We start from the raw sequence: 24,197 nt of genomic DNA, 5'->3' as shown, positions 1-24,197 counted from the left end.
GTAGCTCTGGTTCTTGCAGTCCTTCATGCTTGTGACCTGTCTCGTGGCTCTCCTGAGAGGAAGCATGCTCTTTGACCATGTTTATAGAAGAAAAAACCTGGAGCCTTATGGCAGGTGTTCTTGTAGCTGGGACTTTTGTATCTATGCATATTGCAGCTGAAATGCACAGCGAGTACCTGTGAAAAGCCAGGAACTGCTTGCTGTAAGTCAGCACAGCCTGCCGAAGCTGGGGGAGTTAACTGGCTTCGTGGTGAGTGAGGATCTCTATCGTGGGGTTTGATTTAGAGTGTGATTTAGAACCTGGCCTGCTTTTTGGATTCTGCCGTGTCCGTCATGGTTTTGGATGCAGTTTTGGCCAGAAGTACTGAGTCGGCACAACTGATCCCATTTAGCCGTCTCTTTACCTGCTGGAGCAATGTATGAGGTTGTCAGATACACTGCAAACATTGGAGACCTTTGTGATAATTTATCCTTGCAGTTATGGATGCTGACTTGCTAAGCAGCATGGAAGACCAAAAGGGCAAGCTTTAGAACCATTGCCTGGTGTAAGCAATACATTCCAGACGTGCTGCCAGGACCAGGAGAATAAATAAAAGATGCTTGTTCAGAGCCATAGTTAGAAAAGTGCAAAGAAGCTAAAATTAACCATGGAAGGACAGAAGGATCTGAACCATGACCCTGGGGAGGACACCAATGCGTCAGGATGAGCAGGAAAACCAAGACAAGCAGGTGTGAATCTCTAGCTGGACTTCTGGGATGGGTGGAATACACAGCAGCCAGGCAGGCTCTGAGTGCTGGAGCAGCCTGACTGCTTTCTGCATGTGACTGCTCTTCAGGCAGGTACAGATGGTGAGCGGGTAGCAAAAGTCTCAGGCATATGCTGGGGTACATATATGGCTTTAGGTCCCTCCTGGCTCGGGTCACCTCCTTGCCTACAGTATGAGGATGGAAGAATTATCCAGGCATTTCTTGGCACTGCTCAGTGCGGGGGGAGACTTGCAGTCAAAATCAGCTGCATGTTGTAAGGGAGCAGGGAGAGATGATGAGACACGAGGTGAGACTGAAGAACACTTGAGAAATGCTGAGGAAATCCAAGGAGAGAATTAACAAAGGCAACATATTGTTTGTACTGAAACCATGAACGGACAGAAAGCGGCAATGGGGACACAGGTAATGTAGCCTTAAGACCAGCAGCTATTTCTAGAATTGCTTATGTCATGCCGTCCAAATTCAGAGTTGTTCCTGCAAAACAACTCCAGGCTCCACTGTTTTATGTCTGAGAATGCTGATAAATGTGTTTATCTGCCATTTCCATTCTCCTGAAGAGAACTATAAAGTATTTGAAAATGAGGGTGGGTTGCACTGCACTGTATTTTAGGCCAGTGAGCAGTTGAATGTAACAAGGCAGGGAAAAGCCACCAGTTAGGATTCTACATCAATATTTATGTCGTGCTGGCTAAAAGAAGCCTATTAGCTGAAATTTGGGTTCTTATAAATATATATATATAGAGAGAGAGAGAGAGAGATATAGTACACTTATAGATAGACGTATCAGTAGTTTTCTTTACTTTTTGAGGAGGAAAGTTAATGGTAAAACGTGATGATCAGAAGTGAAAGTGCTGCTCAGGATGTAAGGCAGTGACATGGAGCAAGGAGAGGTGCATTTTGGCAGTGGAGATGGGTCAGACTGCATTAAAAATGAGAGCAGCTCGGAAGTGGTCTCACCAAAACCAGGGAGGAAGCAACATTTGTTGAAATTGCTGGAACAGAGCATCTTTACAGAATGGAAAAAATAAATACAGGGTGCTCCAAGAAGTAAAAAAAAAACCATCAGAGGCCAATGGAAGTCCCTCAATTAAGAGGCTGAGAGGGGATAACAGTGAAAGAGCTGAGAGCTGCCACTCTGGCTGAAGTGAAGGGTCGATTTAGCAATGGCTTTGTGTCCCATGGGTCAGTGGTGGGCCCTGAAGGGATTGGGTCACCAGTTGTCCCACGACAGCTGCATGCGGTGTCAGTGGGAGCCCAGCTCTTGTCGGTGCGGCTGTTGTGCTTTTGGTTTTCACAGCATCCTGCAGTAAAGGAAAGTTACAGGTTGTGTGCAAAAGAATTTCAGTTTTGGTTGGGTTTTTTTATATATATATATATCTGCTACCACATAATTTCCTTAGGTGCCTCCAACTTTTCTGTAGGATGAGAAAGAGTGAGTAACCATTTTTCATTTGCCATCCCTGCCCTGTTTGTGGCTGGACAGACATCAGATCACATCCTTGTCTCCATGGCATGCAGAATTCTGCAGAATACGTTACTGAGGGCTTAAATATTGCTCAAGGAATACTGAACATAGGCTTTCAAATACATGCTGAACTGTCACCAACCCAGAGCCATCATGTCTGCAGAGGGCCTGATCCTGCAACCCGAATCACACAGACACATTTCCAATTACCATGGGCATAATGAAATCTGATTCCAAGATCAAAGTCTAAGCAACTGCAAATCCATACGCGTGTGGAGTGCAGAGTGAATCATGTTTATGATCTGATGGAGTTCAGTTTCTTTGTTCCAAAATGCTGGTCAGGAAGGCAGAAGAAATATTCCCCAGGATATTATAAAGACTAACATATCATCAGAAGGAGAATCAATGGAGATTGATGGCAAATTAAATGGATACTTGAGACATTAAAAGGGAGGATGAAAAATAGAAACGATATTATAATTGAACTGTATTAATATATTTTAAATTGCTTTACAAATATTAACAAGTTAAATGAGGAAAGACTGGAAAGAATAGTTTATTTAGTCTGGGAAAGCTTAGGAGTAAGAAGGTACCTTTGGGTTCCAGCACAAAAGTATCTGAAGGTTAGAGAGAAAAGTGATCAGAAACATTTTAATGCTTTGATGATACAAGAACAAGGGACACATCAAAATTAAAGGGCACAACTTTTAAGGCAAATTAAAAGGAAATAGTCCTTTCTTCAGCCTATAGTGAAGCTACACAATTCCCTGCTGCAGGATGTCGCTGAGATGAAAGTCTGGGTGGATTTGAAGTGTAAAGGGCTACACAACTTTGTAGCAATTAATAGCATTTGCAGCTCTGCAATCTAGGGCAATGGTAATCAGATCTGGTGCTTCAAAGCAAAGGCTGACCATCTTCTGGGGTCAGGAAGGACATTTTCTCTCTGCCTAGGAAGAATATAATATGGTTGGCCAGGTAATAAAGTTGGTTGTGGTAATATGGCTGGTCTTGGTAATATGACTGATAGAAGCTAAGTCAGCAAAGAGATTAGCAAATTGCTTCTGTGGGTGCTGGGTTAAGGTGGTATTTTTTAAAAAGGTTTTCATCATTGCCAAACAGAATATCAATCCAACAATCTCCTCTTCTGTGTCAACTCCCACATAAGTAATTTCAAAGATTACAGCAGATATTGAAGCAGCACATAAAATGGGAGGTTGTAAGCAGCTGCAATGACCCTGAGCTGCACATTTCAACTTCGTTTATCGCTGCTGTTATCTGCAGGACGGCACGGAGCCCTGAGGAGCCTGCAGTCTCCTGTGCAAGGTACTGTATGGATGTGAGCTCTCTGCCCTTGAGGGCCTGCAGTCCAGACAGAGGAGTAAGAAAAGAGGCAGGGAATGCTGTCACCACTGCTCTGTAGAAGGGGAAGTGCAGCACAGAGCTCAGGGATCGATTCAAATCCTATTACAGTCAGTGGAAGCATTTCAGTTTGCAGGATTGGGAGCTCACTCTTAACCTTTACTAATTTTGAAAGTAGTCAGTGGCAAAATAACGGGACGTTTGAGAAAACAGGGCCTTTAATATCGCAGTGGGATGTCGAACACTTGAAAAATCAGTCTCTAAGGTGTGTGTGAATGATCACCTTAAAGAATTTCCCCAGGCTCACAGAGGAAGGCTGCGGCACAGATAAATGATTTGGTGCATCTGGAGTTTCAACCAAACTGCCCTGGTAGAGGAGATAGCATTGACAGAGCTCTTTTGTGTCCCATCTCCTCCATCCCATGCTGCAGCCCTGTGCATCAGAGTATTCCAAGGTGCTCCCCAGATGTGGATCACCTCATGGTGCTGTGTGCTGACCAGAATCCTGTCTCGTGCCCAGCATCTTCTACCACCACCAGGGCTGTGTTGGTGGGAAGACCTGCCCTCCTCCATACCCTTCCTTCACGTCAGTCTTATTTTCCTGTTGCCAAAGGGAAAGCAGGCTGTCGTATACAGACAGAGGTGCTTTGCTTTGGCAGGGGATGCTTTCTGAAGACCACATGTCTTGTGGCCGTAGGCATCACCAGGTGTGCAAAGAAACTGCTCTTCCTCAACCAGCTGCTCTAGGATAGGTAGTTAAAGTGCACTTCCTTCAGAAAGGTGGGAAGGAAGAAAAGCTGATGGCTGTGAGGAGAGCACATACTGTAGATGGAATAAAGCTCCAGGAGAGATATGTGGCTGGAGCTGGGAGGGAGAGGAGAGCTGGTAGGCAGGAACACAAAGGTCACTGGAAAAGCAGGTGTGAGTGCTGAGACAAATTGCCACATCAAGAAAAAAATGGTTCTTTTGCTTCCTGGCTTGCAAACAATATAGAGATGTGACAGGCAGGTGCAAATCTGCTGGCAAGGTGTTCCGTAGGTGTGATGATTACTGTGCTTATAGGCTTGGCTGGAAAGAAGAATGGACAACAGAGTTTTCATTCTGCAAAATGCATGAGAAAGATGCAAGCAGAAAAGTAGCTGCGGGTTGGGTTGCAGTTTACCTGCATTATTGGAAGATTGATTTCTGATGAAGGGAGCAGAAAATAGGGGGGAAGTAAAATTTAAAGACAGCATGAATTGGAATCGGAGCTTTAAAATGGCAGTTGTGAGTTAGTATTCTTGAAGGACTGGTTCGAATGTGACCGCAGAGACTGCTGCTAGGTTCTGGTTTCCAACCATTTGCATTAAAAATAGAGAAAAGGTAGAAAGGAACCAGCAGGTTGGCTTTGGTGAAATTCTGCTGGATTTGCCCCAGGGAATGAGAATTGTCCCTGCATTTCAAGTACCTGAAAGGCTTAAAACACTGACAAGAATGAAATGTGAGGTGCGGGTTAGAAAGGAGAATGGCTGGCAGGAATAAGCAGATTGTAAGCTAGGCTGGATAACTCAGGGATCTGCAATAAAACTGCAAAGTGACGGATAGTGAATAAAAGACTATGGGTATATTATGGTTTACGGAGCACAGGACAGATGTGTCTCTAAGGAGACTGCGATAAGGAGTGGAAGGCAGCAGCGGACCGGGAGCAGCGGCTGTTTTTGGGATGCAGCAGCGCTGTGTGAATAAAGCAGCGCCGTGGCAAGATGGTTCAATTCTGATGCTGTCACCAACGTGTTATATATGACCTTGGGCAGGTCACTTAGGTTGGTATCTTCCAGAAGAGCTTTTTAAATGCGTGCGTTTCCGTACATAGGAGCTGAATTTCTTCAGTTGAAGCTGCGGTTCCGAGCCCCCCGGCTCACACGGTGAATATGAACCACTCAGGGAACTCGGCTCCACATTTGGCATGAGGAAAAATCTGGATTTTTTTGAAGAATTCAGCAACCTGTGTCCTCAGGAAATATAGTCCCCCAAAGACCGGTGTTAAGCAGTGCTGAGTCTTTAAATTTCCAGCTGGGCAAAAGCAGCTCCGGTTTGCATCTGACTCCCTACCACCTCAGCAAAATGGCTCTGTGTTTAGTAGTCTGACCTGCATTTACTTATCTTCTCATTACCTAAGACCGCTAATGAAGTTAGCCTTTTGCTGGAATATATAAAGGAAGAATGTGTTGATTGTACCTTTTTCCCTCTCCTGCACACAGATGCAGAGTTTTGCTTACACACTGTGCACAAGGCAGTATGCAAGTGCACGTATCCATGCATGCACATACATACTGTTCTCTGAGACACCTGAATAGAGATTGCTATTTCAGTGCAGTGTATTAGCTTTTTTACCAAGTCCAACATTTGCAGTAAATAGCAATTAATGATAAAACTGCTTACATTAAAAAGAAGAGCAGAAGTCCTTCCTACCAGTGGATTCTCCTGCAGTGCTTCTCATTACTTTGTTTGTTTTTAATTTTGAAAACAGTCAGTATGTTTTCCCATAGCTTTTTTTCCTCGCTTCTGCTCCTCCAGGCTGCTCATGGTGGAAGAAATCACTGTGTTAGGAAGGGTGCAGCTCTGGGTTTGTCTCTGCCTTTGCAGCTTATGTCAAGGTAATGCGCAGATGGATCTTCTCCCCTGTTAATACAGCAGGTTCTGAGATGAAGGGAGGAAGCACAGAGCCTTGAGAGCAGCAAAGAGCAGTCCCTAAGCCCATCCTGTCACAGAGATCAGGGATACTTCTTTGGTGCTGGGACACCTCAGGTGCTGTAATAGATGTGGCCAGGAGGGCTGGGGACAAACACACGCTCTGCTGTGCTTGCACAGCATTACTGTTTGTCTGCAGCTATCTGTGAATACAATTCAGTGTTAAATCCAGTGGATGCAGGAAGCTAAGCGGGTGATGCTTCCCTCAGTACCTCTGTGACTGAGACTGGCAGTGGATGGATGGGAGCAGAGCAGCATGCTTGAGAGCTCAGGAGTGGGAATGGAAGGCAGAGAATCCTGTCCCTAGAGGTGTTCAAGGCCAGATTGGATGGGACCCTGGGCAGCTCGGTCTAGTATGAAATGGGAAGGTTGGTGGCCTGCATGTGGTGGGGGGATTGGAAATTCATGATCCTTGAGGTCCCTTCCAACCCTGCCCATTCTGTGATTCTGTGATTCTGTGATTCTGTGAATGCCCAAGGAATAGGAGAGCAGGATCCCCTATACATGCTGCTTCTGTTCCTGCTGTCTTCATCTCATTCAAAGCACTCTTTGGTGGGTTGGATTAGGGATTGCTGATAGTAGTGAGCCCTGCATTTTGTTTTGTTTAATGTCAGATGCATTTGGATATCACTCATTCTGTTTTTCTGCAGAGACCTGATGCCTCTGGTTACATGTTAGAGGGAGGTGTGCTTAAAAAAACAGAGAGGATCCAAAAGAAGAGGAAAGCAAGAATTCAGAGAAAGAAGAGGTAGAAAAGGGTGTTGTGACAGTCTCAAAATAAAAGAGCTGTATGCACCAATTTCTAATGGAAAAAGTAAATCTGATCTCTTTGAGATTATTTCCTGAGAACTGTTCTCACATTTTGGAAATAAGGATTAGCTCACTCATTTTTCTGTACATCTAACTGTTTTACTTTAAATTTTCTGTTAAGTGTAGGTTTAGACTAGAAGAGAGTAAGGTACTGTAAAAGTCAACAGCGCTGTGTGAGAGTTTAGAAATAACACAGTTGTACTTGGACTCGTTTAGATTTCTCCTATCCTGGCTTTTTTTTCCTGACAACCACTATCTAATGGATTCAGCCTGAATTAATAAGCATTGTCAGTCGATCCCATAGCACTTTTTTGTGCCTGATTTTAGTGCGTGTTAAAAATAACATCTTGCATCTTCAGTGCCTATGATTGCGGTTTCCTTTGTTAAGGAAACCTTTTTAAACACAGAGTTTAAAACAATCCGTACCTCAAATAACTTATACTCAAAGGGTACAGAGCAGTGGGAGATAAAAGAGAAAATAAAAAGATTAGTCTGGAGTCACGGAGTAAATCAGTAGTAGAAGCCTTTGGAGAAGCATAGAGTCTTGACTTCCATTCCCCTGCTCTCTCACTAGACTGCAGATTAATTATAAATCCCTTTCTCACCCATTAGGTTTTTCTCATACTTCTTCTTCTCCAGCACTTTCTCATTCACACCTTCAGTTCTTCATCATTCTTCCTCTAATTCGACTTTCCTTCCTCTCCCTTTTTGCACACTTTCCTCTTTTCTCCTCTCCTGCTCCTCCTGCAGAAGATGACTAATGAAGTGGCAGGTGTTAATAACGTGTCCTGCCTGTGCCTGCTGCAGGGGTTGAACAAGGAGCAGGATGGATGAAGGAGAAGAGAAGCAAGAAGGAGGGAAGGCACAGATGTGAACAGATTCCAGCTGAAGGTGTGTAGGAAGGTGGGCAGGGAGTGGAAGCCTTGGTTGCAGGAGGAGCACAGGATCCAAACTGAACATTTAAGAAGGAAAGCATAGGCCTGTCTGAAAGGGTCAAAGGGCCAAAAGTAGAGCAGAGACTTACAGGGCAGAGATATGTGAGCGAAGAGGAAGCAACAGCTTTCTTCTCTTTGCTGTGACAGGACCTGAAGTCTGGATGTCTCGCATTTGATTTGTCTGGATGAGTTAGTGCACAGGGACTTCTAGTGCTCGAGTAAAATCAGATGTGAGTATGCATATTTGATCAGACAGGGGTTACGGGTGCTCTCTGCGCGCTGGGCATTGCGTGCTGGCAGGGATTAGACTGCCATCTGCTTGGTACAATGCACACTATGGGGTCAGTACCTGAATCCGGGATGCTGCTGGAACTCCTGCCGATGTCCTCAAGTTGTGCAGAATTAACATTTTTGTCTCCGGAGTCTCTGTTGTATGGTTAATGGAGTGGTGTGAACAGAGCGCATGGATTTAAGGAGGAGAAGCATTTAAGGGCCAGATAGGAGATGAGACTGAAGAATCCATATCTGGGCTGGTACCTATAGCTCCCTGGAGAATAGAGGCCAAAAACACAGCAACTGGTGGGGGAGACTGTACTGATACTCTGGGAACAAAGCCTGCAATCCAGGCAGGGGAAGGGAGAAAACTGAGATGTAAATTAGGAAGACGCTTCCTTGAGCTACTTTGAGCCAAGAATATTATATCAAGAATAAAATGTCCAAGAATAGTTGGCTGTCTTTGTAAACAGTCACATTAGACATGATAGATGACTTCAGGCTTATGCCTTCACAAGCAGAGTAGACTTTAAATATCCTTCTTTGGAAACTCCTTCCAAACACCTTCGATCTCACAGGGATAAGCCAGCTAGCCGTTCTTGTTCTCGTTCTGCATTTGATTTGCCATTCACAGAAAATTATTTATCTATCTAGTTATTTATTATCTAATTCTATGGCTGCAGTTGAGGAAAATCTATTTATTCCTTTTCCACAGCAGTGTCTCTTCCTCCAGCAGCTCTTACTAGCTGGTAGGTACCCTGGGGAGTGTCGAAGCAGAATTAATTAGTCATGACCAGTGATGGAGGTGTTTTTCAGATTTGGTTTTGGCTAGATGATTGCACAGTGTCTTCCTGGGAATCAGGCTGTTAGAGAAACACATGTGATACCTTCTCTGGATCGCTGTCAGACAGTCACTTGGGAAGGATGCAGAGGTGTGTGGGATCTATCAAGCAGTGGGGAACTCAGTTGCGTGCATGGTGTTGCAGGGAACCTGGCTCTTTCTTTGGTAGGACACTGTGCTAATGAATGATAAACTGCACTTCAACATGTGCTGTCCTGTTCCCAGCCTGCAGAAGTGTGAATCTGTTGGCATCCACAAGGGATCTTCTGGGTAGACCCTCATTTTAAATGTCCTCTTTGGAACAGGAGGAGCTGTGATGCCATCTGACATGAGCCAAGCTGAAAGTCACTGCTCCAGCATGCCCACAAGTGCAGCATTGGCCAACTGCACAGGTTGTGCTGAAGCTGTAGTGTTTGTTTTACAAATAGCTCTGTATTCTTCCAGACTTTCTTCCTTCCCCTTGTAGAGATGAGTAGAGCATGTGCTATTCTTCCTGGTCAATGATTTCCTCCTGGCAATGGAGAAAGGTCAAGTGTCCATGCCAATTCTTTTCGATCTGTCAGCAGCCTTCAAATCCTCTGGCAATGAAGGGCTAATGATTTCCAGTACCTGGCTTGGATGGGCAATCTCTCCCTGCAGGAGCATTCTTCCTCTCCAAAGAGACTCCTCAGTGCAGCTTGGCATCATGAAGTATTTCTCTCAAGGACTCAGGGACCAGGGGATAATTCAGTGATCGGTGGTACTGTTGCTGTCAAAGGGATGGGGCTGCAATATTATGAATGTGCAGGTGACAAGGGATGAGCTCACCCTTCAAGCTACTAAGTCCCAATTTTCAAATTTCTTCATCCTCTATCACCTTTTTCTGCCTTCAACTTGTTCCACTGTTGTCTAACATGGAAACAAATGGAGGCACTTTGCTCCTCTTGCACTGTAGCAACAAGGCCAAGCATACAGAAGCGTTGGCTGGAAGGGAGCCATTTGTGGGATGGGGAGGTGGGAACATCAGCCCTTAATGGAAGTCTCAGACTTGAGCAGTGCCTTGCTATTAGCAAAAAAGCTGTAATCTGTAGTGACAGACCAGCTGGAGCAACTGTAGACAACCAGGCGAATCTGCATGCGAAGATGCACGCTGAGCAGCTGCACGGGGGGATTCAGCATTTCAGTTGTGGTGCCTGGCTGTAAGGACACCTCCCTTAAAGAGGGAAAGCAGGCAGAAAAGCCCCTGCTATGTTAAATAAACCTCGAAAGACAGGGGATGCTCAATTCTTCGGCCTTGCCTCCCAGCCTGCAGGCAGCAGCGCAGGGCATAGCGTGGAGCACCGAGCCCCGCTGCCCTCCGTCTCCGATCGAACAGCAGCAAATGCGCAGGGGCCATCAGGGACATTTTCATCCATGAAATGAAGGATCGATGGAGCTGCATCATTGCAGGCTCTGCTCTGTGTTGTGCCCATTCTCGCTTCTCTTTTGCCCTTTTTTTTCAACTCGCTTCCACCGCCTCCTGCACCGGCTTGACGGCACAAATGCATGGGGAGCAACTCTGCTCTGCTACGTGCGGAGGAGCAAAAATGGGCTCTAAAAGAGAGAGAGATTTAAAAAAAAAAAAGGCTCAAACAGGTAGACATGCAAGGAGGAGGAGGAATATATCTTTCAAAAGCCCGTAAGTGGTTTAGAAGCCAAAGGCCCCAAGGAGGTGAATGGTATTAAGATGTTTAAGTCCCTGACGCTCATGAAAACATTACACACAGATTCTACTCTGGGAAAATCTGCATTTTCCTTACTTATGTATTTCTTTATTTATAAAACAAGCAGAGAGGTTGGCTTTCGTATGTGCAGACGAGACCTGAGTTGTGCTGTGCAATCACTGAGCTGACAGAGCTGCTCGGAAAATGGACATGCTATTTCCTCACAGAATCCTTACCCTCAGATTTCTGCTGTTTGTGTTTATGTTGCTTGTGTGGTTTTACTTATTTATTTACATATTTATTTAAAACTCCATTTTGAATAAGAACTTTGCTCTTATGAACACAAATTTTTTTCAGGCAAAAAAAAAAAAAAATTAATTTGAGACCATCAATATCTTCTGCTTCTGCAGCATTAAAATGCTACAGGAAATATTTGGCACGGTGTAGTGTTAATAAATGTTATAACTAAAACACCATCAAATGCTTCATGCACTATATAATGTATTTTAAACATATTAAACATATATCAACACCGTACAGAATAAGTAAAAATGTCAAAGCAAATTAATTGAAACAACATAAAAATAATGTGTTTGTCTCCTCAAAATGAAACATTTCGGTACAACTGAAGTGAAGAGAGAAAATCAAAATGATTTGTTTTGACACTTTAAACATAAAAAAGTTTGTCAAAATTGACATGTTCCCATGTAATGTTTCGATTTCAAGAGGACTCCGTTTTCCTGCGAAAAACTGTTCTGTCAAAATTTTTTGACCAGCTCTACTTGCAGTCTATCTAAACAGACAAGCATCACAGCCAAGACTCTCAAACGCTCCAGGTGGTCACAAGATAGATTTAGCACAGAGCAGAACAGTCTCAGAGAAGGAAATAAATAAAACTCACAGATAGAGGTGGCCTTACAGTTGGGTACCAAACTGCTTTAATGATGCTCAGACCTGAGTGGTTCTGGAATCAAATCCTAGTGATGGCTGTGGTTCTTCAGTTTTTAGGGAGGCTGTATAGCAGGATTGATGCACTGATGGAAGAGGCTATTATTTGTGATGGTCAGATGCCAGTGCAGATTCTCAGTATCCTCTGGGATGTTTCAGTTCTTGGCATTGGTTAAGGTCTAGATACTAACAACCCTTCTGTGCTTCCTAGATTAATACTAGGAAGTATGAAATGGCTTTATTATCCATTCATCCTTCCTTCTCAGTGAAATCCCAGAATGGGGGCTTATGGAGTAGGTTGAAATGCAGCACTGCAGGTAGATTGGCTCTGGGATTCAGAACTGGTAAAAAGAGCGTTGGCTAGGAATTCTCCCACCCTTGTGATGCACAGATTTTAAATCTTCTCATTATATAAAAGCAGTTTCAGGTTAATTTGTGCTTCTAATTTAATATGCTGTTCCAAATTAAGAGTTAATATGATATTTGATTATCTTTTTGCAATGAGAGTCAACCTAAGGCTCATTGACTTCAATAGACCTTCCAGTAGAACCTGCAACTGCTGAGTACTGCATGGATGCACACCTGCTGCAGGAGATCTGCATTCAAAGGCTTCTTTTTCTATTTCAGAAGCTGCTAAAAATTTGGGGTTATTACATATTTTAGCTCACAGCTATAGTCTGAATTTAAACTCTTGTTCCCCTATAAGGGGAAGCAGGGCAACAGGAGCTGAACTTGAAGCTGAACCATCCTCAGAGCAGTGTCCTATGGACTAAAGTATCCTTCCTAGAGCCTTTTGTCAGTAGTGAATCATGTGGCACACCTCTCACTGAATAGTACCCATCATGTAACTGCTGAGGTTTCAAGCCCATGTCAGCAGCCATTTATCTTAACCCTGGTTCCAGATACAGCTCTGTTCCCCCTCAAAGTCCAAGCTATGCCAGCCCTGTCCAGCCAGGTCTCACCCTGGCAAGACTCCTGCATGAGGGTCTCCAATGTTGGCTGCAGAACTGGTGTGGTTAAATTTATGCAGATTTTATGGCCACGCCAAATTCTTCATTGACTCAATGTGATAACAGAAATGAATCTGCCTCTGGCCAGAATTTGCAGCCAACAGCTTTTCCTTTTATCGTCCCATTTTCAGTTGCCCCTGGTTCAATTGGCATCATCCAATGGGAGCAGTGGCAGAACCTGATGCCCATAGGAAGCACTGAGCTAAATGGAGCTTTTCATCCTGGCAGGCAGGGCTGTCATTACCCCAGCAGCAGGAGCTGTACAAGGAGAAGCCATGGCTTAAGGATTTTAACACCTAGTGTTCCCCCAGCCTGGGCTGAGAGATGCAAAGGACCCAAGTCAGGAACTGACTGAGAGGTAAAAAAAAAGAATCACCAAGAAGATGTATAAGTTGCAAGGATCATTAAGAAACCTCAGCTTCCTAGCATGCCGAAATAGGCACTGTTTGCTTGCATTTCCATGGGATCACTCAATGTGGCTGTGGTGGCACGGTGCCTGCCCAGGAATGAACTTCAGAACAACAGAAATATCGCAAAGAATGTCAGGTGTGGGATAACAGTTGACCTTTTGGATTGAACATTTTATTTTTTTTACTCTTCAAGGCAGTTTTGGCATTGATTTTTTTTTCCTTCAGGCTCTCTGCTTACAGGTCCAAATTGTTGCAATGAATATATTAGAGAGGAAAGACCGGCACACAGACAGCAGTAGGCATGAGGACAAGAATCAGGGTTTATGAACTCTGATCCAGGCCTCTTGAAACTCAGTTTTCAGATCACTGTCTTTCTCAGTTTTAATGATAGGGAAGGGTGACATTTTTGTTCGGTTTATTTTGTAGTGTCTTCAGGTGTTTCTGCAAATTTTTATTCCAAAATACAACAGAAATATTAATTGAATTTGGACATTTCCTTTGTGCATAATTACAGAATTTATTTTTGTTCAGTCACAACATGCTGTTTAAGAAAACACTTCATTTTGATTTTGGATACGTATTATTCAACATGAAATGAAAAACAAAAATCTTGAACCAATCCTTTCCAAATAGAAAACTCAACATAGTCTGTTCCAAAGAAAAGCTGACTTTATCAAAATGCTTTTTTTTTCCCTTAAATCAACAAATTTCTACAAAGTGTTTTGCCTCTGATGAATTGGCATTTTTTTGACATAAAAATGAGCAATCCAAAAAAATTATAAGCAGCTCTGTGGAAAGTCTTAGCTAATTCTGGAACAGTAGCATGAAGGTGCGTAGGAAGGGTACTGCAAGGAGATGTAGAGCTGAGACTTAAAAGATTTGGGTTGAATTCTTGCAGCACTTATGAAATGATCTGGGGCAAGTCATTAATCTGCCCCGTGTCTCAATTCCCATTCTGCAGAATGGGAGAAACAGCATTTCCCAATCTCAAGCTACTGCAAGGATAAAAACCTATTAACACTTATGAGATTGCTGGACTTTGATATAAGGTGTATAAATACTGAGGGAGACAGAAAGCAGAGCTGCATTTTTGTATAGCTTAGAATGAAATTATGGGGAAGTGGACTAGCTTGGACAATAATTTAATAATAGTAGAAATAATTTCAAGTTCGGGGCAGTGTTTAATAGAAATCACTGCTCACCACCCACCATATTTTTTCCTAATAAGCAGCTCAGAAAAGTGCGATTTATCATTATTATTATCATCTATATTCATTCTATCTCTGCCACTTCACAAATGAGAGGAGTTCCTCACAAACATCTACAAAGCTAGCTCATTATCCAGCCTCCCTATTTATAACTCTCATTTATGACAATAGCTATCAAAACCTTGCCAACAGTAGGGCTGCTGGTGTGCTGACACCACTGCTCCGCAGCACGCTGAGCGGTATTATCTCACTGTTCCCTTGCGTTTCCCCATCTGTCCCTGGCCATCTGGTGTCCTTGGTCTTCTAATTAGATTGTAAGCTTTTTGGGGCATGGACCGCCTTGCTGGTTGTACAGCACCCTATCATGATGTTGTTCCAGTCTCAGATTCGACACGACTGTCTTCAAAATGGGATTCTTCCTTCGGTATCAGTGTGCTCGTGCAGGAGATGGTGTCCAGCATCACCTGATGGCGTGACTTGAGGGAGGTTGCACCCATAGCACTCTTCCGGTTTCAAGCTGCCTCCGAACCTCATCATAATAACAATGGTAGTTTATAATTAGCTGAAGTGCAGGGACAAATGAGCTGAAATAAGGTACCTAGTTGTTACCAGTGTGATTCTCAGCTCATTCTACGCAGGGAGCAATTAGTGGCTTTGCACAAAAGCTTTGCTTGCTTTAGACTGCTGGTTGTACTGTGTTAATAAAGAAGGATACATAGGGTGATCTTGTGGTTCACTGAGTATTCTGACAAGTTGTAAGCAAAGTGTTGACAAAATGAAAAGAAAAAGACCTTTCTTCCTCTAAGTCATTAGGGGTCAAAATAAGTATTTTTTTCTAACTGTTCTCTCTTAAGAGTCTGGAAGGACAAAACAAAAGGGGAAAAACTATTCCTAGTAGTTTCAAACAGAAATTTGGAAGTGTGTCCTCTTGGTGCTCTGAAAACCAACACTGACACTGTCTAATCGTTATGTTTTTTCAGCATGAACAATTTGGCAAAACAGAAGTGTGTTTTTCAACCCTGCTGTTATTATTGGAGAAGAATTTCTCATCACTCCTTCTTGCCATCCCTCACCCCTAAATTTCCCAGCTGATGAATGTGCCCCAGGTCTAACTGCTCAAACATATTTCCAACTGAAACGGGTAAAGAATAAGTGAAAATTTAGGCACTGATCAGAAACTCAGAGCAACCACTGACTTGCAGCTCCACTGCTGACTGCAGCTGGGTATCAGCCATTGCAGTTTGAGCTATAATTCTTCAAAGACAGAAATGGCCAAATTCTGTGTTCCCATGGCTCAGACTTATCTTCAGAACTTTGTATGACTTAACAAACCTTGACAGATTGGCTTCTCATCCCTTTCTGTCCATGTTCCCTGTTTTCCCATGGCACGGACACATGAGAGATGTCCTCAGCTTGGTTGGATTGCTGGCCAGTGTTTCCAGGGACAGCTAATGCTGCCTCGTGGGCAATAACCACTATCCAGCACTTTTATCTCTGAGTTACATGCAGGGCATACATTGCTCCGTTTGCAACCAGTGACCTACCAGGAGCTAAACCCTAAAGATGAAGGGCAGTAGGTGTCTGTCTGGCAGGAGAGTGTGCAAGTTGCCTTAAAGCAGGAATTGCTGAATAAAACCTAGAAGATCTCCCATACTTAAAATTAAGTGTACGCTTAAGCTGTTTGCTGAAATGAGGTCAGATGTTCCTCACTTCGCAGGGTCGAGCTCTAAACTAACATAAGCTGTTTCATCTCTCCCTTGACACCTCAGTCTTTTACTAATTTATTAGCATCCTAAAGCAGCGTGTGAAGTTGCTGCAGAACAGAAGTGTTTCAGATACAAATAGCAATTGTTAGCCTCTTCCCTCTGGTAAATGGCAGCAGGCAGAAACCTCTCTCAACCTGCCAAGAACGAAATGTGGAACACAAGAATGAATTATTGGTGCATGAAGCTTAAAGAGATAGGGAACTTATTTCTTTGCTGCAAATATTGTGTTCAGTAATTTCCTGAGTCTGCATTTCTGATGGAAATAGTTTATACAGTGATGAGCATGAGAAAACAGAAGAGATATGTGCAAGATCAGGTTGATTCTAATAGAAGGGATAAGTGCAAGGTACAGAGGTTAGAAGAAAGGTAGAAAATCCCAGGAGGCAGAGGAAGAGGAGTGTTTAGAACAAGCAATGAACAGTCAGTTCCTGCACTCTACACAGGCTTCCTGATAAGAAAAAGATCTTGCAGAATCATTTTGTGCAAAATCTATCATTCTGAGCTATCTCACTGAAGAAAAATTACCTTTTAAGTGGCTAAGTAGACACTCAGCTTTATTCCTTTCTTCTCATTTCAAGAAACAATGGGAGTAACAGCACTTGCCTGCCTTACTAGAGTGCTGAGAGCTTTAATTAATGTCTCTAATTCAATTTGAACTCCTTGGATAAAAGGCACTGCCTTGTGACAGCAAAGGTATTGCCCAAAATAGAATATAATTAACACACCGATATCAATCACAATGAAATTAAGTGTACATTCAAATACAACTTGCACTTTAAAGAAAGCACCTGCCTATTTTTCCTGCAAGAATCCTGAATACTTATAAGACAAGGAACATTTAATGTTCCAGGCTGAATTCGAGTTATAATAAGGCCATCTTTATCTGCCTAATTAAGAGGCTTTGTAACACTGGCACTGACAGATATGCCTTCATGATGGACAGTGCTGGAAACTGACCATAAAATGACTTGGAATCAGTACCTCTCATATTTTGTATCCAGCACTTATTTACTGTGAACTTTAGCCTGTGTCCTGGCTCACCCACTGATCATGTTTATTAACAGATGTGATAATCTCATCGTTTAGTTCATTGAGATGAAACCAAAAGAACCCAGATCACTGCATTACTGTATGATGCTCCAGAGTGGGAATGAGCTTTATTGGCTTGGATTTTTCTAACTGCTGCTTTGCAAAGCTTGCTGACACCAAGGGGTGGTTGCTTCTCCTTGCTTTTAGAAGATGAACACCTAATGCACCACGTGTGCAACAGGACAGCGTTTTGCTAAGTGCTATACTCAGATGATGGCCTCTCCAACAAGACTGCAAATCTGTCAAACAAATAATACCATGTGTCCAAACTGATAGTTGGAAAGTGAGGCAAAAGAAAGCATTTAAGGGCATTGCCCAAAATAATGGAGGATGTATTGGGCAGAGTTGAACAGAATGATTCCGGATTCCTGGATCAAAATCCACTTCCAGCAAGACCGTCCTTTAATACAGAGATTGTGTCTGTGCCAGATTCAGCTTTCAGTTACTCTCAGGTCTCCTACCAAAGGCTACGTACTTGGAGACATTCCTCCTTCCTCTTCTTCCCCCACATGCCTTGCTGCCTTGCACAACCCTCAGAACATATCTTGTATCTGTGGAGCCTCATAACACCACATAACAAATTAATTTCTGATTCAAACTTGTTAGGAGTTAGATTGAATAGACCTCACATTATTGCCTCAGATGCAGAATAATCCCACTTCAGTAAGCTTTAGAGCTTCCACAGGGACCAGCCCCATGGTGTGTATTAATATTTAACGTGAAACAACATCTCTACAGCAGCTACAGGGGGGAAAAAGATACTACTAAAAAATTAAAGTTGGTTTTGTGGTAGTTGTCTAGACCCAGTTGTGCTCTACCATCCTCACTGCCTCGGGCACCATTGCCTGCTCTCAACACTGATACCTCCAGCCAGCTTCCAGACAGCAAGGAGACCATTTCTTGGCATCTCAAGGCAAGTGCTTATCATGTCTAGAAGTCTTGGTTAAGGCATCACAACGCCGCTCATCCAACCTAAAAAGAAAAGAAGGGAGGATGATGAAGAGGTGTGTGGGGAGAATTAATGAATATTGCTTCTCTCTTGTAAGCTGAAATTTCCCCAGTGTATGCTGCTTGTGGATGCGACGACACAGTGGGATTTCTCTGAAACCCACTTCACTTGATTCTTCTCCTGTTTCAGTTTGTGCCTGTACTGTGCTGGGAACTGGAGGTAGGCTGTCACTCTGCTTTGGTGTGTAAGAGCTCCCTGCCTCTCTGCAATAGAAATTCAATAGGAAGTGAAATGTTTAAAGGAAAACTGATCCAGGCTGGCTGATGGAGGAAGTAGTTACAGAAGAGTTTAATGAACAGACAAGCAAGGGAGTTTGGACGATGTGTAAAGATTGTTATCAGCAGCAAATCTACACACCCGTATAATGGCAAATACGCTGGGCTTGCAGCTGCTTACTGGGATGGCAGGGTGCTATGGGTGTGCAAAGAGCAGCGGGACAGAGAAATGAGAGAAACATTCCCCTGAACAGGAATTTGGAAGTGCATGGGATGTAGGTGAGGGCATGTCCAAATAGCCACTTCAGGTTCATGCCACATGTGAGTGGAAGCAGATATGTACCATATCTCACTGAAAGTACACTGTGTTCTCCTCATTGTGGGGCTAGAAACTCTCCAAGCCCAGTTTTGTAAGGCGAAGTAGAACCACTCCTTTCTGAGAAGTGATGGGCTAAAGCACTGAGTTGTGTCGGGTTTATGGCAGAAATGAGAGGCAGTGGTGAGGACTAATATTAAAAACGTCTCCAGAAGGGGAAGAGCCTCTTTGGTTACGAGCTACAGGTGCCATTATTATTAATAACAGTAATATTCTATCAGCAAGCAGAAAGAAGTTTATGTGTGCCCGACAGAAAAAAAGCAAACATTCGTCGACTTTCCCATAGTTAATTTTTTTCATTTCTTCATGCAGCGCAACAGCTGATCGTCGTTTTTAACCAGGCTTACACAACTCCTTTTTGTCAAATGCTGTTGAGCTCTCTGCAGCTTTGTGAGCACATGCTGTGCACACGTGCAGACTCCCACACGCTCGGTGCACGCATACTCCGGTCTCGTGCTCCCCATTACACTCCCAGGTTCAATATGTCTGTGCAGAGACATGTGCTCGCTGCCATGGGCGGCAGCATTGCTTTGGTCTCAGTGAAAGCTCCTGGAGCAAAGGACATGATGACCACATTGGCTGCAGAGCTGGTGCCCTCTGGTCTATACAATGGTGCCTGCAGTGCTGAAGCTCTCATGTCTACATGCAGTGCTGCAAATGTGTATCTGTCCTGGCTCTCTGCGCTATATTCTGCAAAAGTGGGTGTCTATCAGCTGTCCTGAGGACAACCTTTGGCTAGGTTGGTATGGCCAGAGAGGGGCACACAGCTTTGAGACCACTCTGCCTGCCTGGGCATCCCCACCATGCTGCCACATCTCTGCAAGGATGGAGCTCAGCAAGGATGGAGCAGATAGACAAGGGGAGGGCAGCAGGAGGAACATGACCTATGTGCAGAGAGGAGCAGAGCAGCCTCACCAACACCCTGCCACGTGAATGTTCTGCCCCAGCGAGCTGGGGGCACAACCTGCGTGTGGGGCTGCTGCTGTACTGCATTCCCTTGCATGTAGCAAGCCGCAGGGGAGGGGCTGCTGCCAGGCATGGATGCTGACAAACCAAGCTGCTCCCTTGCACCAATGGAGCACATGGCTCTGTTTTGAGAGGGGCACAGTGCCAGCAGCATTACTGCGGAGGTGGATGATCTAACGGCTGAAATGCTGGAAATGGAATTGAGGAGTCGAGGGCTTTCTTCCAGCTGTATCCATAGCTTGCTGCGTAACCTTTGGTGAGGTGTTTCACCCCTCTGTTTCCCTTCCCACTCATCATATGTCTTGTCTATTAAGACGTTGAACACACTGGGGAGAGGAGCTGGGCTGCCTGCAGCCACGATTCATACAGGAGGGGGATGGCGTGCCCCGCACCAGGTGCTGGGGAGCATCCCCTTCAGCTCCCTAGTAAAATATGTTGAATATGCATGTTCAGCACATCTCCCCACAGAGCCTTGATCTTGGGAAGAGCCTCAAGGTCCTACAGGAGCCCAAATAGCAGCAGCCCCTATCCCCCGCCTCCAAACACACACCTCCCTGGCACCCAGGCAGCAAAGCAGGTTGGGGTGATTTTTTTGGCTTTCAAAATTTGGCTGGATTCTATAGTTGTGTGTGCATGTGTGTGTGTGTGTGTGCGCGTCTGCGTCTGCATGTGCTTGTCGCTGAAACCTGGGTAATTATTTTATTTCTTTTTTGGCAACACTTTAAAGTAAGAGCTGGGTCTTTATAGATTGCTCAGGTTGCGCGGAGTATGGATTACAGATCGTCAGAGAGACATGAAAGCAGAAGACACGTTTCTCTGGCACAGCATTAAAGGGACAATAACCGGGTAATTGTAGCCCGGGGTGCGGCCACCTTCTGCGCCCAGCCCTCGCTCATCTCCACGGCATTGCAGAGCATTGCACGAGGGAGATGATGGAAAAGCTGGGGTGAGGATGTCTCAGGTCAGGACCTAGTTATTTCAAAGGTGGTATGCGCTCAGGAGGTTAAAGGCACCACTTAAATACATGAATAAAACGCTGCCAAATACTTCAAGCAGTAACACACAGGCAGACTGAAGGCTTTTAAAAAGTGATTTTTCATGTCTGTTTTCACCCCGAGAGATGATTGTCAAAGGATCAAAGCAATTCCCATTTTTAAACTCTCTCTTTCTCTCCCTTCTCCCTCCCCTCCATTTCTCTCTCTCTTTCCTTCCTCCTCTTCCCTCTCTTTTTCAACAGGACTCCACAGAATGGAGCAAGAATGAGAGGAAAAAGGCAGACAGAAAAGCATGAACTGGAGGCTTGTTGAGTTCCTCTACCTCCTGTTTATATGGGACCATATACTAGTACAGCCCTCCCACCAGGACCCAGCTGCCACCAACCAACATGTCTCCAAGGAGTTTGATTGGCTTATTTCAGACAGGGGGCCTTTCCACCACTCGCGGAGCTACTTATCCTTTGTGGAAAGACATCGTCAAGGATTTACAACCAGATATAAAATATACAGGTATGTTGGTTTCCTACAGCACCTGTGACTTTGAGGAGTTGTTAGGTGGTGGGCACACAGCCAGTTCTCTTGGGATCAAGGCTTGTTGTCAATGGAGGGATGCATCACTGTACCCATTCCACCCAGAAATGCTTCTTAGGTTCCCCACAGTCCTCTGGTGGCAGTGCAGGTTGCTTCAGAGACTTGTCTGTATTGCTGTCATGTAGTTTGAGAACTTCAACTCCTGCACTTCATTTGTGGAGCAGATCCATTCACAGGCTCAGAAGCTTGTTTCTCAAGTCAGTGTCCCAACCAGCAGACCAAGTTTCTGTACCAAATTCATGCATGTGCACTGCCAACAGCATAAGGTTCATGTGGGCGAGAACACACATAAAGATGCACAGTGCATGTGCCTAAGCTGTGTGCTGCCTACTGCAGCCCTCTGCAGATGGTTCCTGTGCATGGGCTGGACTTGTCCCCAGAACCGTGAGCTTGGTTTGAAAGTCATTCAATTAAAAAACTACAGCAAATAAGCAGAATTTGGATTTCCCTTCGCCTTCTAGGTTTTGAAGCCTTTGTTGTTGCCTGTTTCAAGTGCTTCTTGGCAGCTGTGATATTTAGAAATATACTTATCTTTTTTGCTATTTGAATATGAAAAGCTGGAGTGCTCATGTGAGCCTCCTATTGCAGCAGCAGGCACTTTGGAAGGAAGGGGAATAAGCCAGCAAGTATCATGAGATTTGGGCTAAAACCCAGAGAGACTGCAAAACTCTCATAGACATGTGCACATTTACATAATTATATAGTCCTGTTGTGTTTCAGAAAGACACTTGCAAACATATCGACGCAAACTAGTAGGTGGGAAAGTGTTGGTGAGTAGCCTACTGGCAGCATGCACACAGATGCACACACAGACTGCTGGGGTCAAGAGGAGCAGAAAACCGAGTGCATGCGGTAGCGTCCTCCCGTGGGCAGAAAGCCAAAAGCATCTGCAGAGTAATAGCAACATGCGAGACATCATCTATGTGTGGAGAAGAAAAATGAGTTCTGCCTGTCCCATGGCCTCCAGCAAGTGCAGCATCCCCTCCCCTTGCAGCAGCCCACAGAGCAAGGGCAGGTTAGCATGGTTGGAAAATATTGTCCTGGCTTGTTGTCTTCATTCAAAACAGCCTGGGGGATGTCAGCTCCAAAAAGCAGAAATTATCTTGCCACGCTTCCTTTAAGGACACCTCACAGGTTTTGCTTGCACAGAGGAGCAGGGAATCAGGGAATACTTGTTTTTTTCACAGAGGCTTTGCTGGCTATGCGTAACCTCAGCTCCCCCCCTCCCCTGGCTGACAGCTTGCACCCTGATCGAGGCTGTGCACCCCTGCCCCATGCAGTGCTTCTGGAAGTGGCTTTGCCCTTTGCTAAAGAGCTTTTCAGCCCTCAGTGCCATGCAGCAGTCTGCAGGAGCTGTAGCAGGAGGGAAATGCTTGCAATGTCTGTGTTCAGACGCATCCAGGAACTGTCAGTGTAGGTCAGGGCAGAGATCCATCAAGCCTGGGATCCTGTCTCTGAGAATCACGGAGAAACGGGGCTGGAAGGACCTTGAGAGGTCGTTTAATCCATGCCTCTCCCCCAAGGCAGACTCAGCCATACCTGTGTTCCATCTGACAAAGGTTTTTGGCAATCTCTCATGAAAGGTTTCCTGTGAAGGAGAATTCACACCCCGAGCAGGCAGCCTGTGCCGCCACTTTGTTGTCTCCGTCTTCATAAAGGAGAGAAAATTTTGCTCAAATTTAATGTGAAACCTGTGATTTCTGGCTAGTGAGGAGAAAATTCCCCTTTGGTTTGTAGGAGACTGCAAAAGGCTTGAAGGTCTATTTCAGTTCAGGGTGAACTTCATACGTGGCAAGTGGAATAGGGACTGCATTTCTCCATTTCTGCTTGGATATTGCCAAAGTACTTATCAGAGAAACTTTTGCACAGGGAGGACATGATGTTGTACCTCTTCAAAAGAGGGAGAAAATCTGGGGATGCATTTCTTGGCCATATATAATGACTGGGAGGTGTGTGCTTTGCTAGCATGATCTGGGAGTGGCTTTTGGACCCACTGCAGGAATGGGAGTCTTTGCTGCCTCCAGCCAAGCAGTGGAGGCATTAGGTAGAGCTTTAGAGGGCTGTTTGTTTTTCATATCCAGTTCTGCTTGCAGGACTGATCACTTGGAAAGGTGGCCCGTGCGTTTTTAAAGCAGTATCAGAATCAGGCTAGCTCTGGTGAATGAGTGGAGCTACTTGCAGTGATTCACAGCTGGACTCTGAGCACACACACTCCAGAACATGTCATCGTACTGAGAGCCACAGGGGAAAAATCTCATTTTGCAGGCTCCTTAAATTGACTTCAGGAATCTGTGAAGCTGTTGGGATTTTGTCAACTGTTTAATTCCAACATAGAGGCCTTTTTGCTCCCAAATGATGTCTCTCAATTGCTCTTTGCACTAGACTAGCCCAAGGGAGGCACATCCTCTGTGTTAAGCGTAGCACTCCTTTCTTCAGGATAGCAGCTGATTTGGAGCACAGGAATTTTCCTACACCGTCTTCTCTTTCAGTGCTCCTTTTCTCCCAGACTTTTTGTTTGTTTCTTTGGCTGTTTTTTTCCTCAATCCAACAGCTCCATCTGGCAATTGTTGTTCAGTGAAGGTTCACCTGACCCCCGATCTTCTCCAACGGTCATCAGCAGCAGATCTTAAACCAGTCGTGGTGGCCAAGGTTTTGGAGTAGATGTGAAATCAGACAAGTGGACCTTGCCTATCGCTAATTGAAACACTGTCACTTGTTTAATGGTGATTTCCCCAGTGTCTTGCTGTGCAA

General features: G+C 44.5%; 1 protein-coding gene across 1 annotated transcript in view; it reads left to right on the top strand.

Annotated features, from left to right (window-relative positions):
• The window catches only part of BRINP1 (BMP/retinoic acid inducible neural specific 1), an 80,454-nt gene that overhangs the window by 5,197 nt on the left and 51,060 nt on the right, over nucleotides 1-24,197 (top strand). Inside the window, exon 2 of the mRNA XM_048965798.1 lies at nucleotides 21,098-21,365. Within this exon, the coding sequence (XP_048821755.1) occupies nucleotides 21,148-21,365 (218 nt within the window). The 5' untranslated portion in view covers nucleotides 21,098-21,147. The remainder of the gene's footprint in view (nucleotides 1-21,097; nucleotides 21,366-24,197) is intronic.

The sequence above is a fragment of the Lagopus muta genome, chromosome 19 (assembly GCF_023343835.1).
Source record: "Lagopus muta isolate bLagMut1 chromosome 19, bLagMut1 primary, whole genome shotgun sequence".
Lineage (NCBI taxonomy): Eukaryota > Metazoa > Chordata > Aves > Galliformes > Phasianidae > Lagopus > Lagopus muta.
Note: the sequence above shows the minus strand (reverse complement) of the source record. Positions and strands in the feature narration are given on the sequence as shown.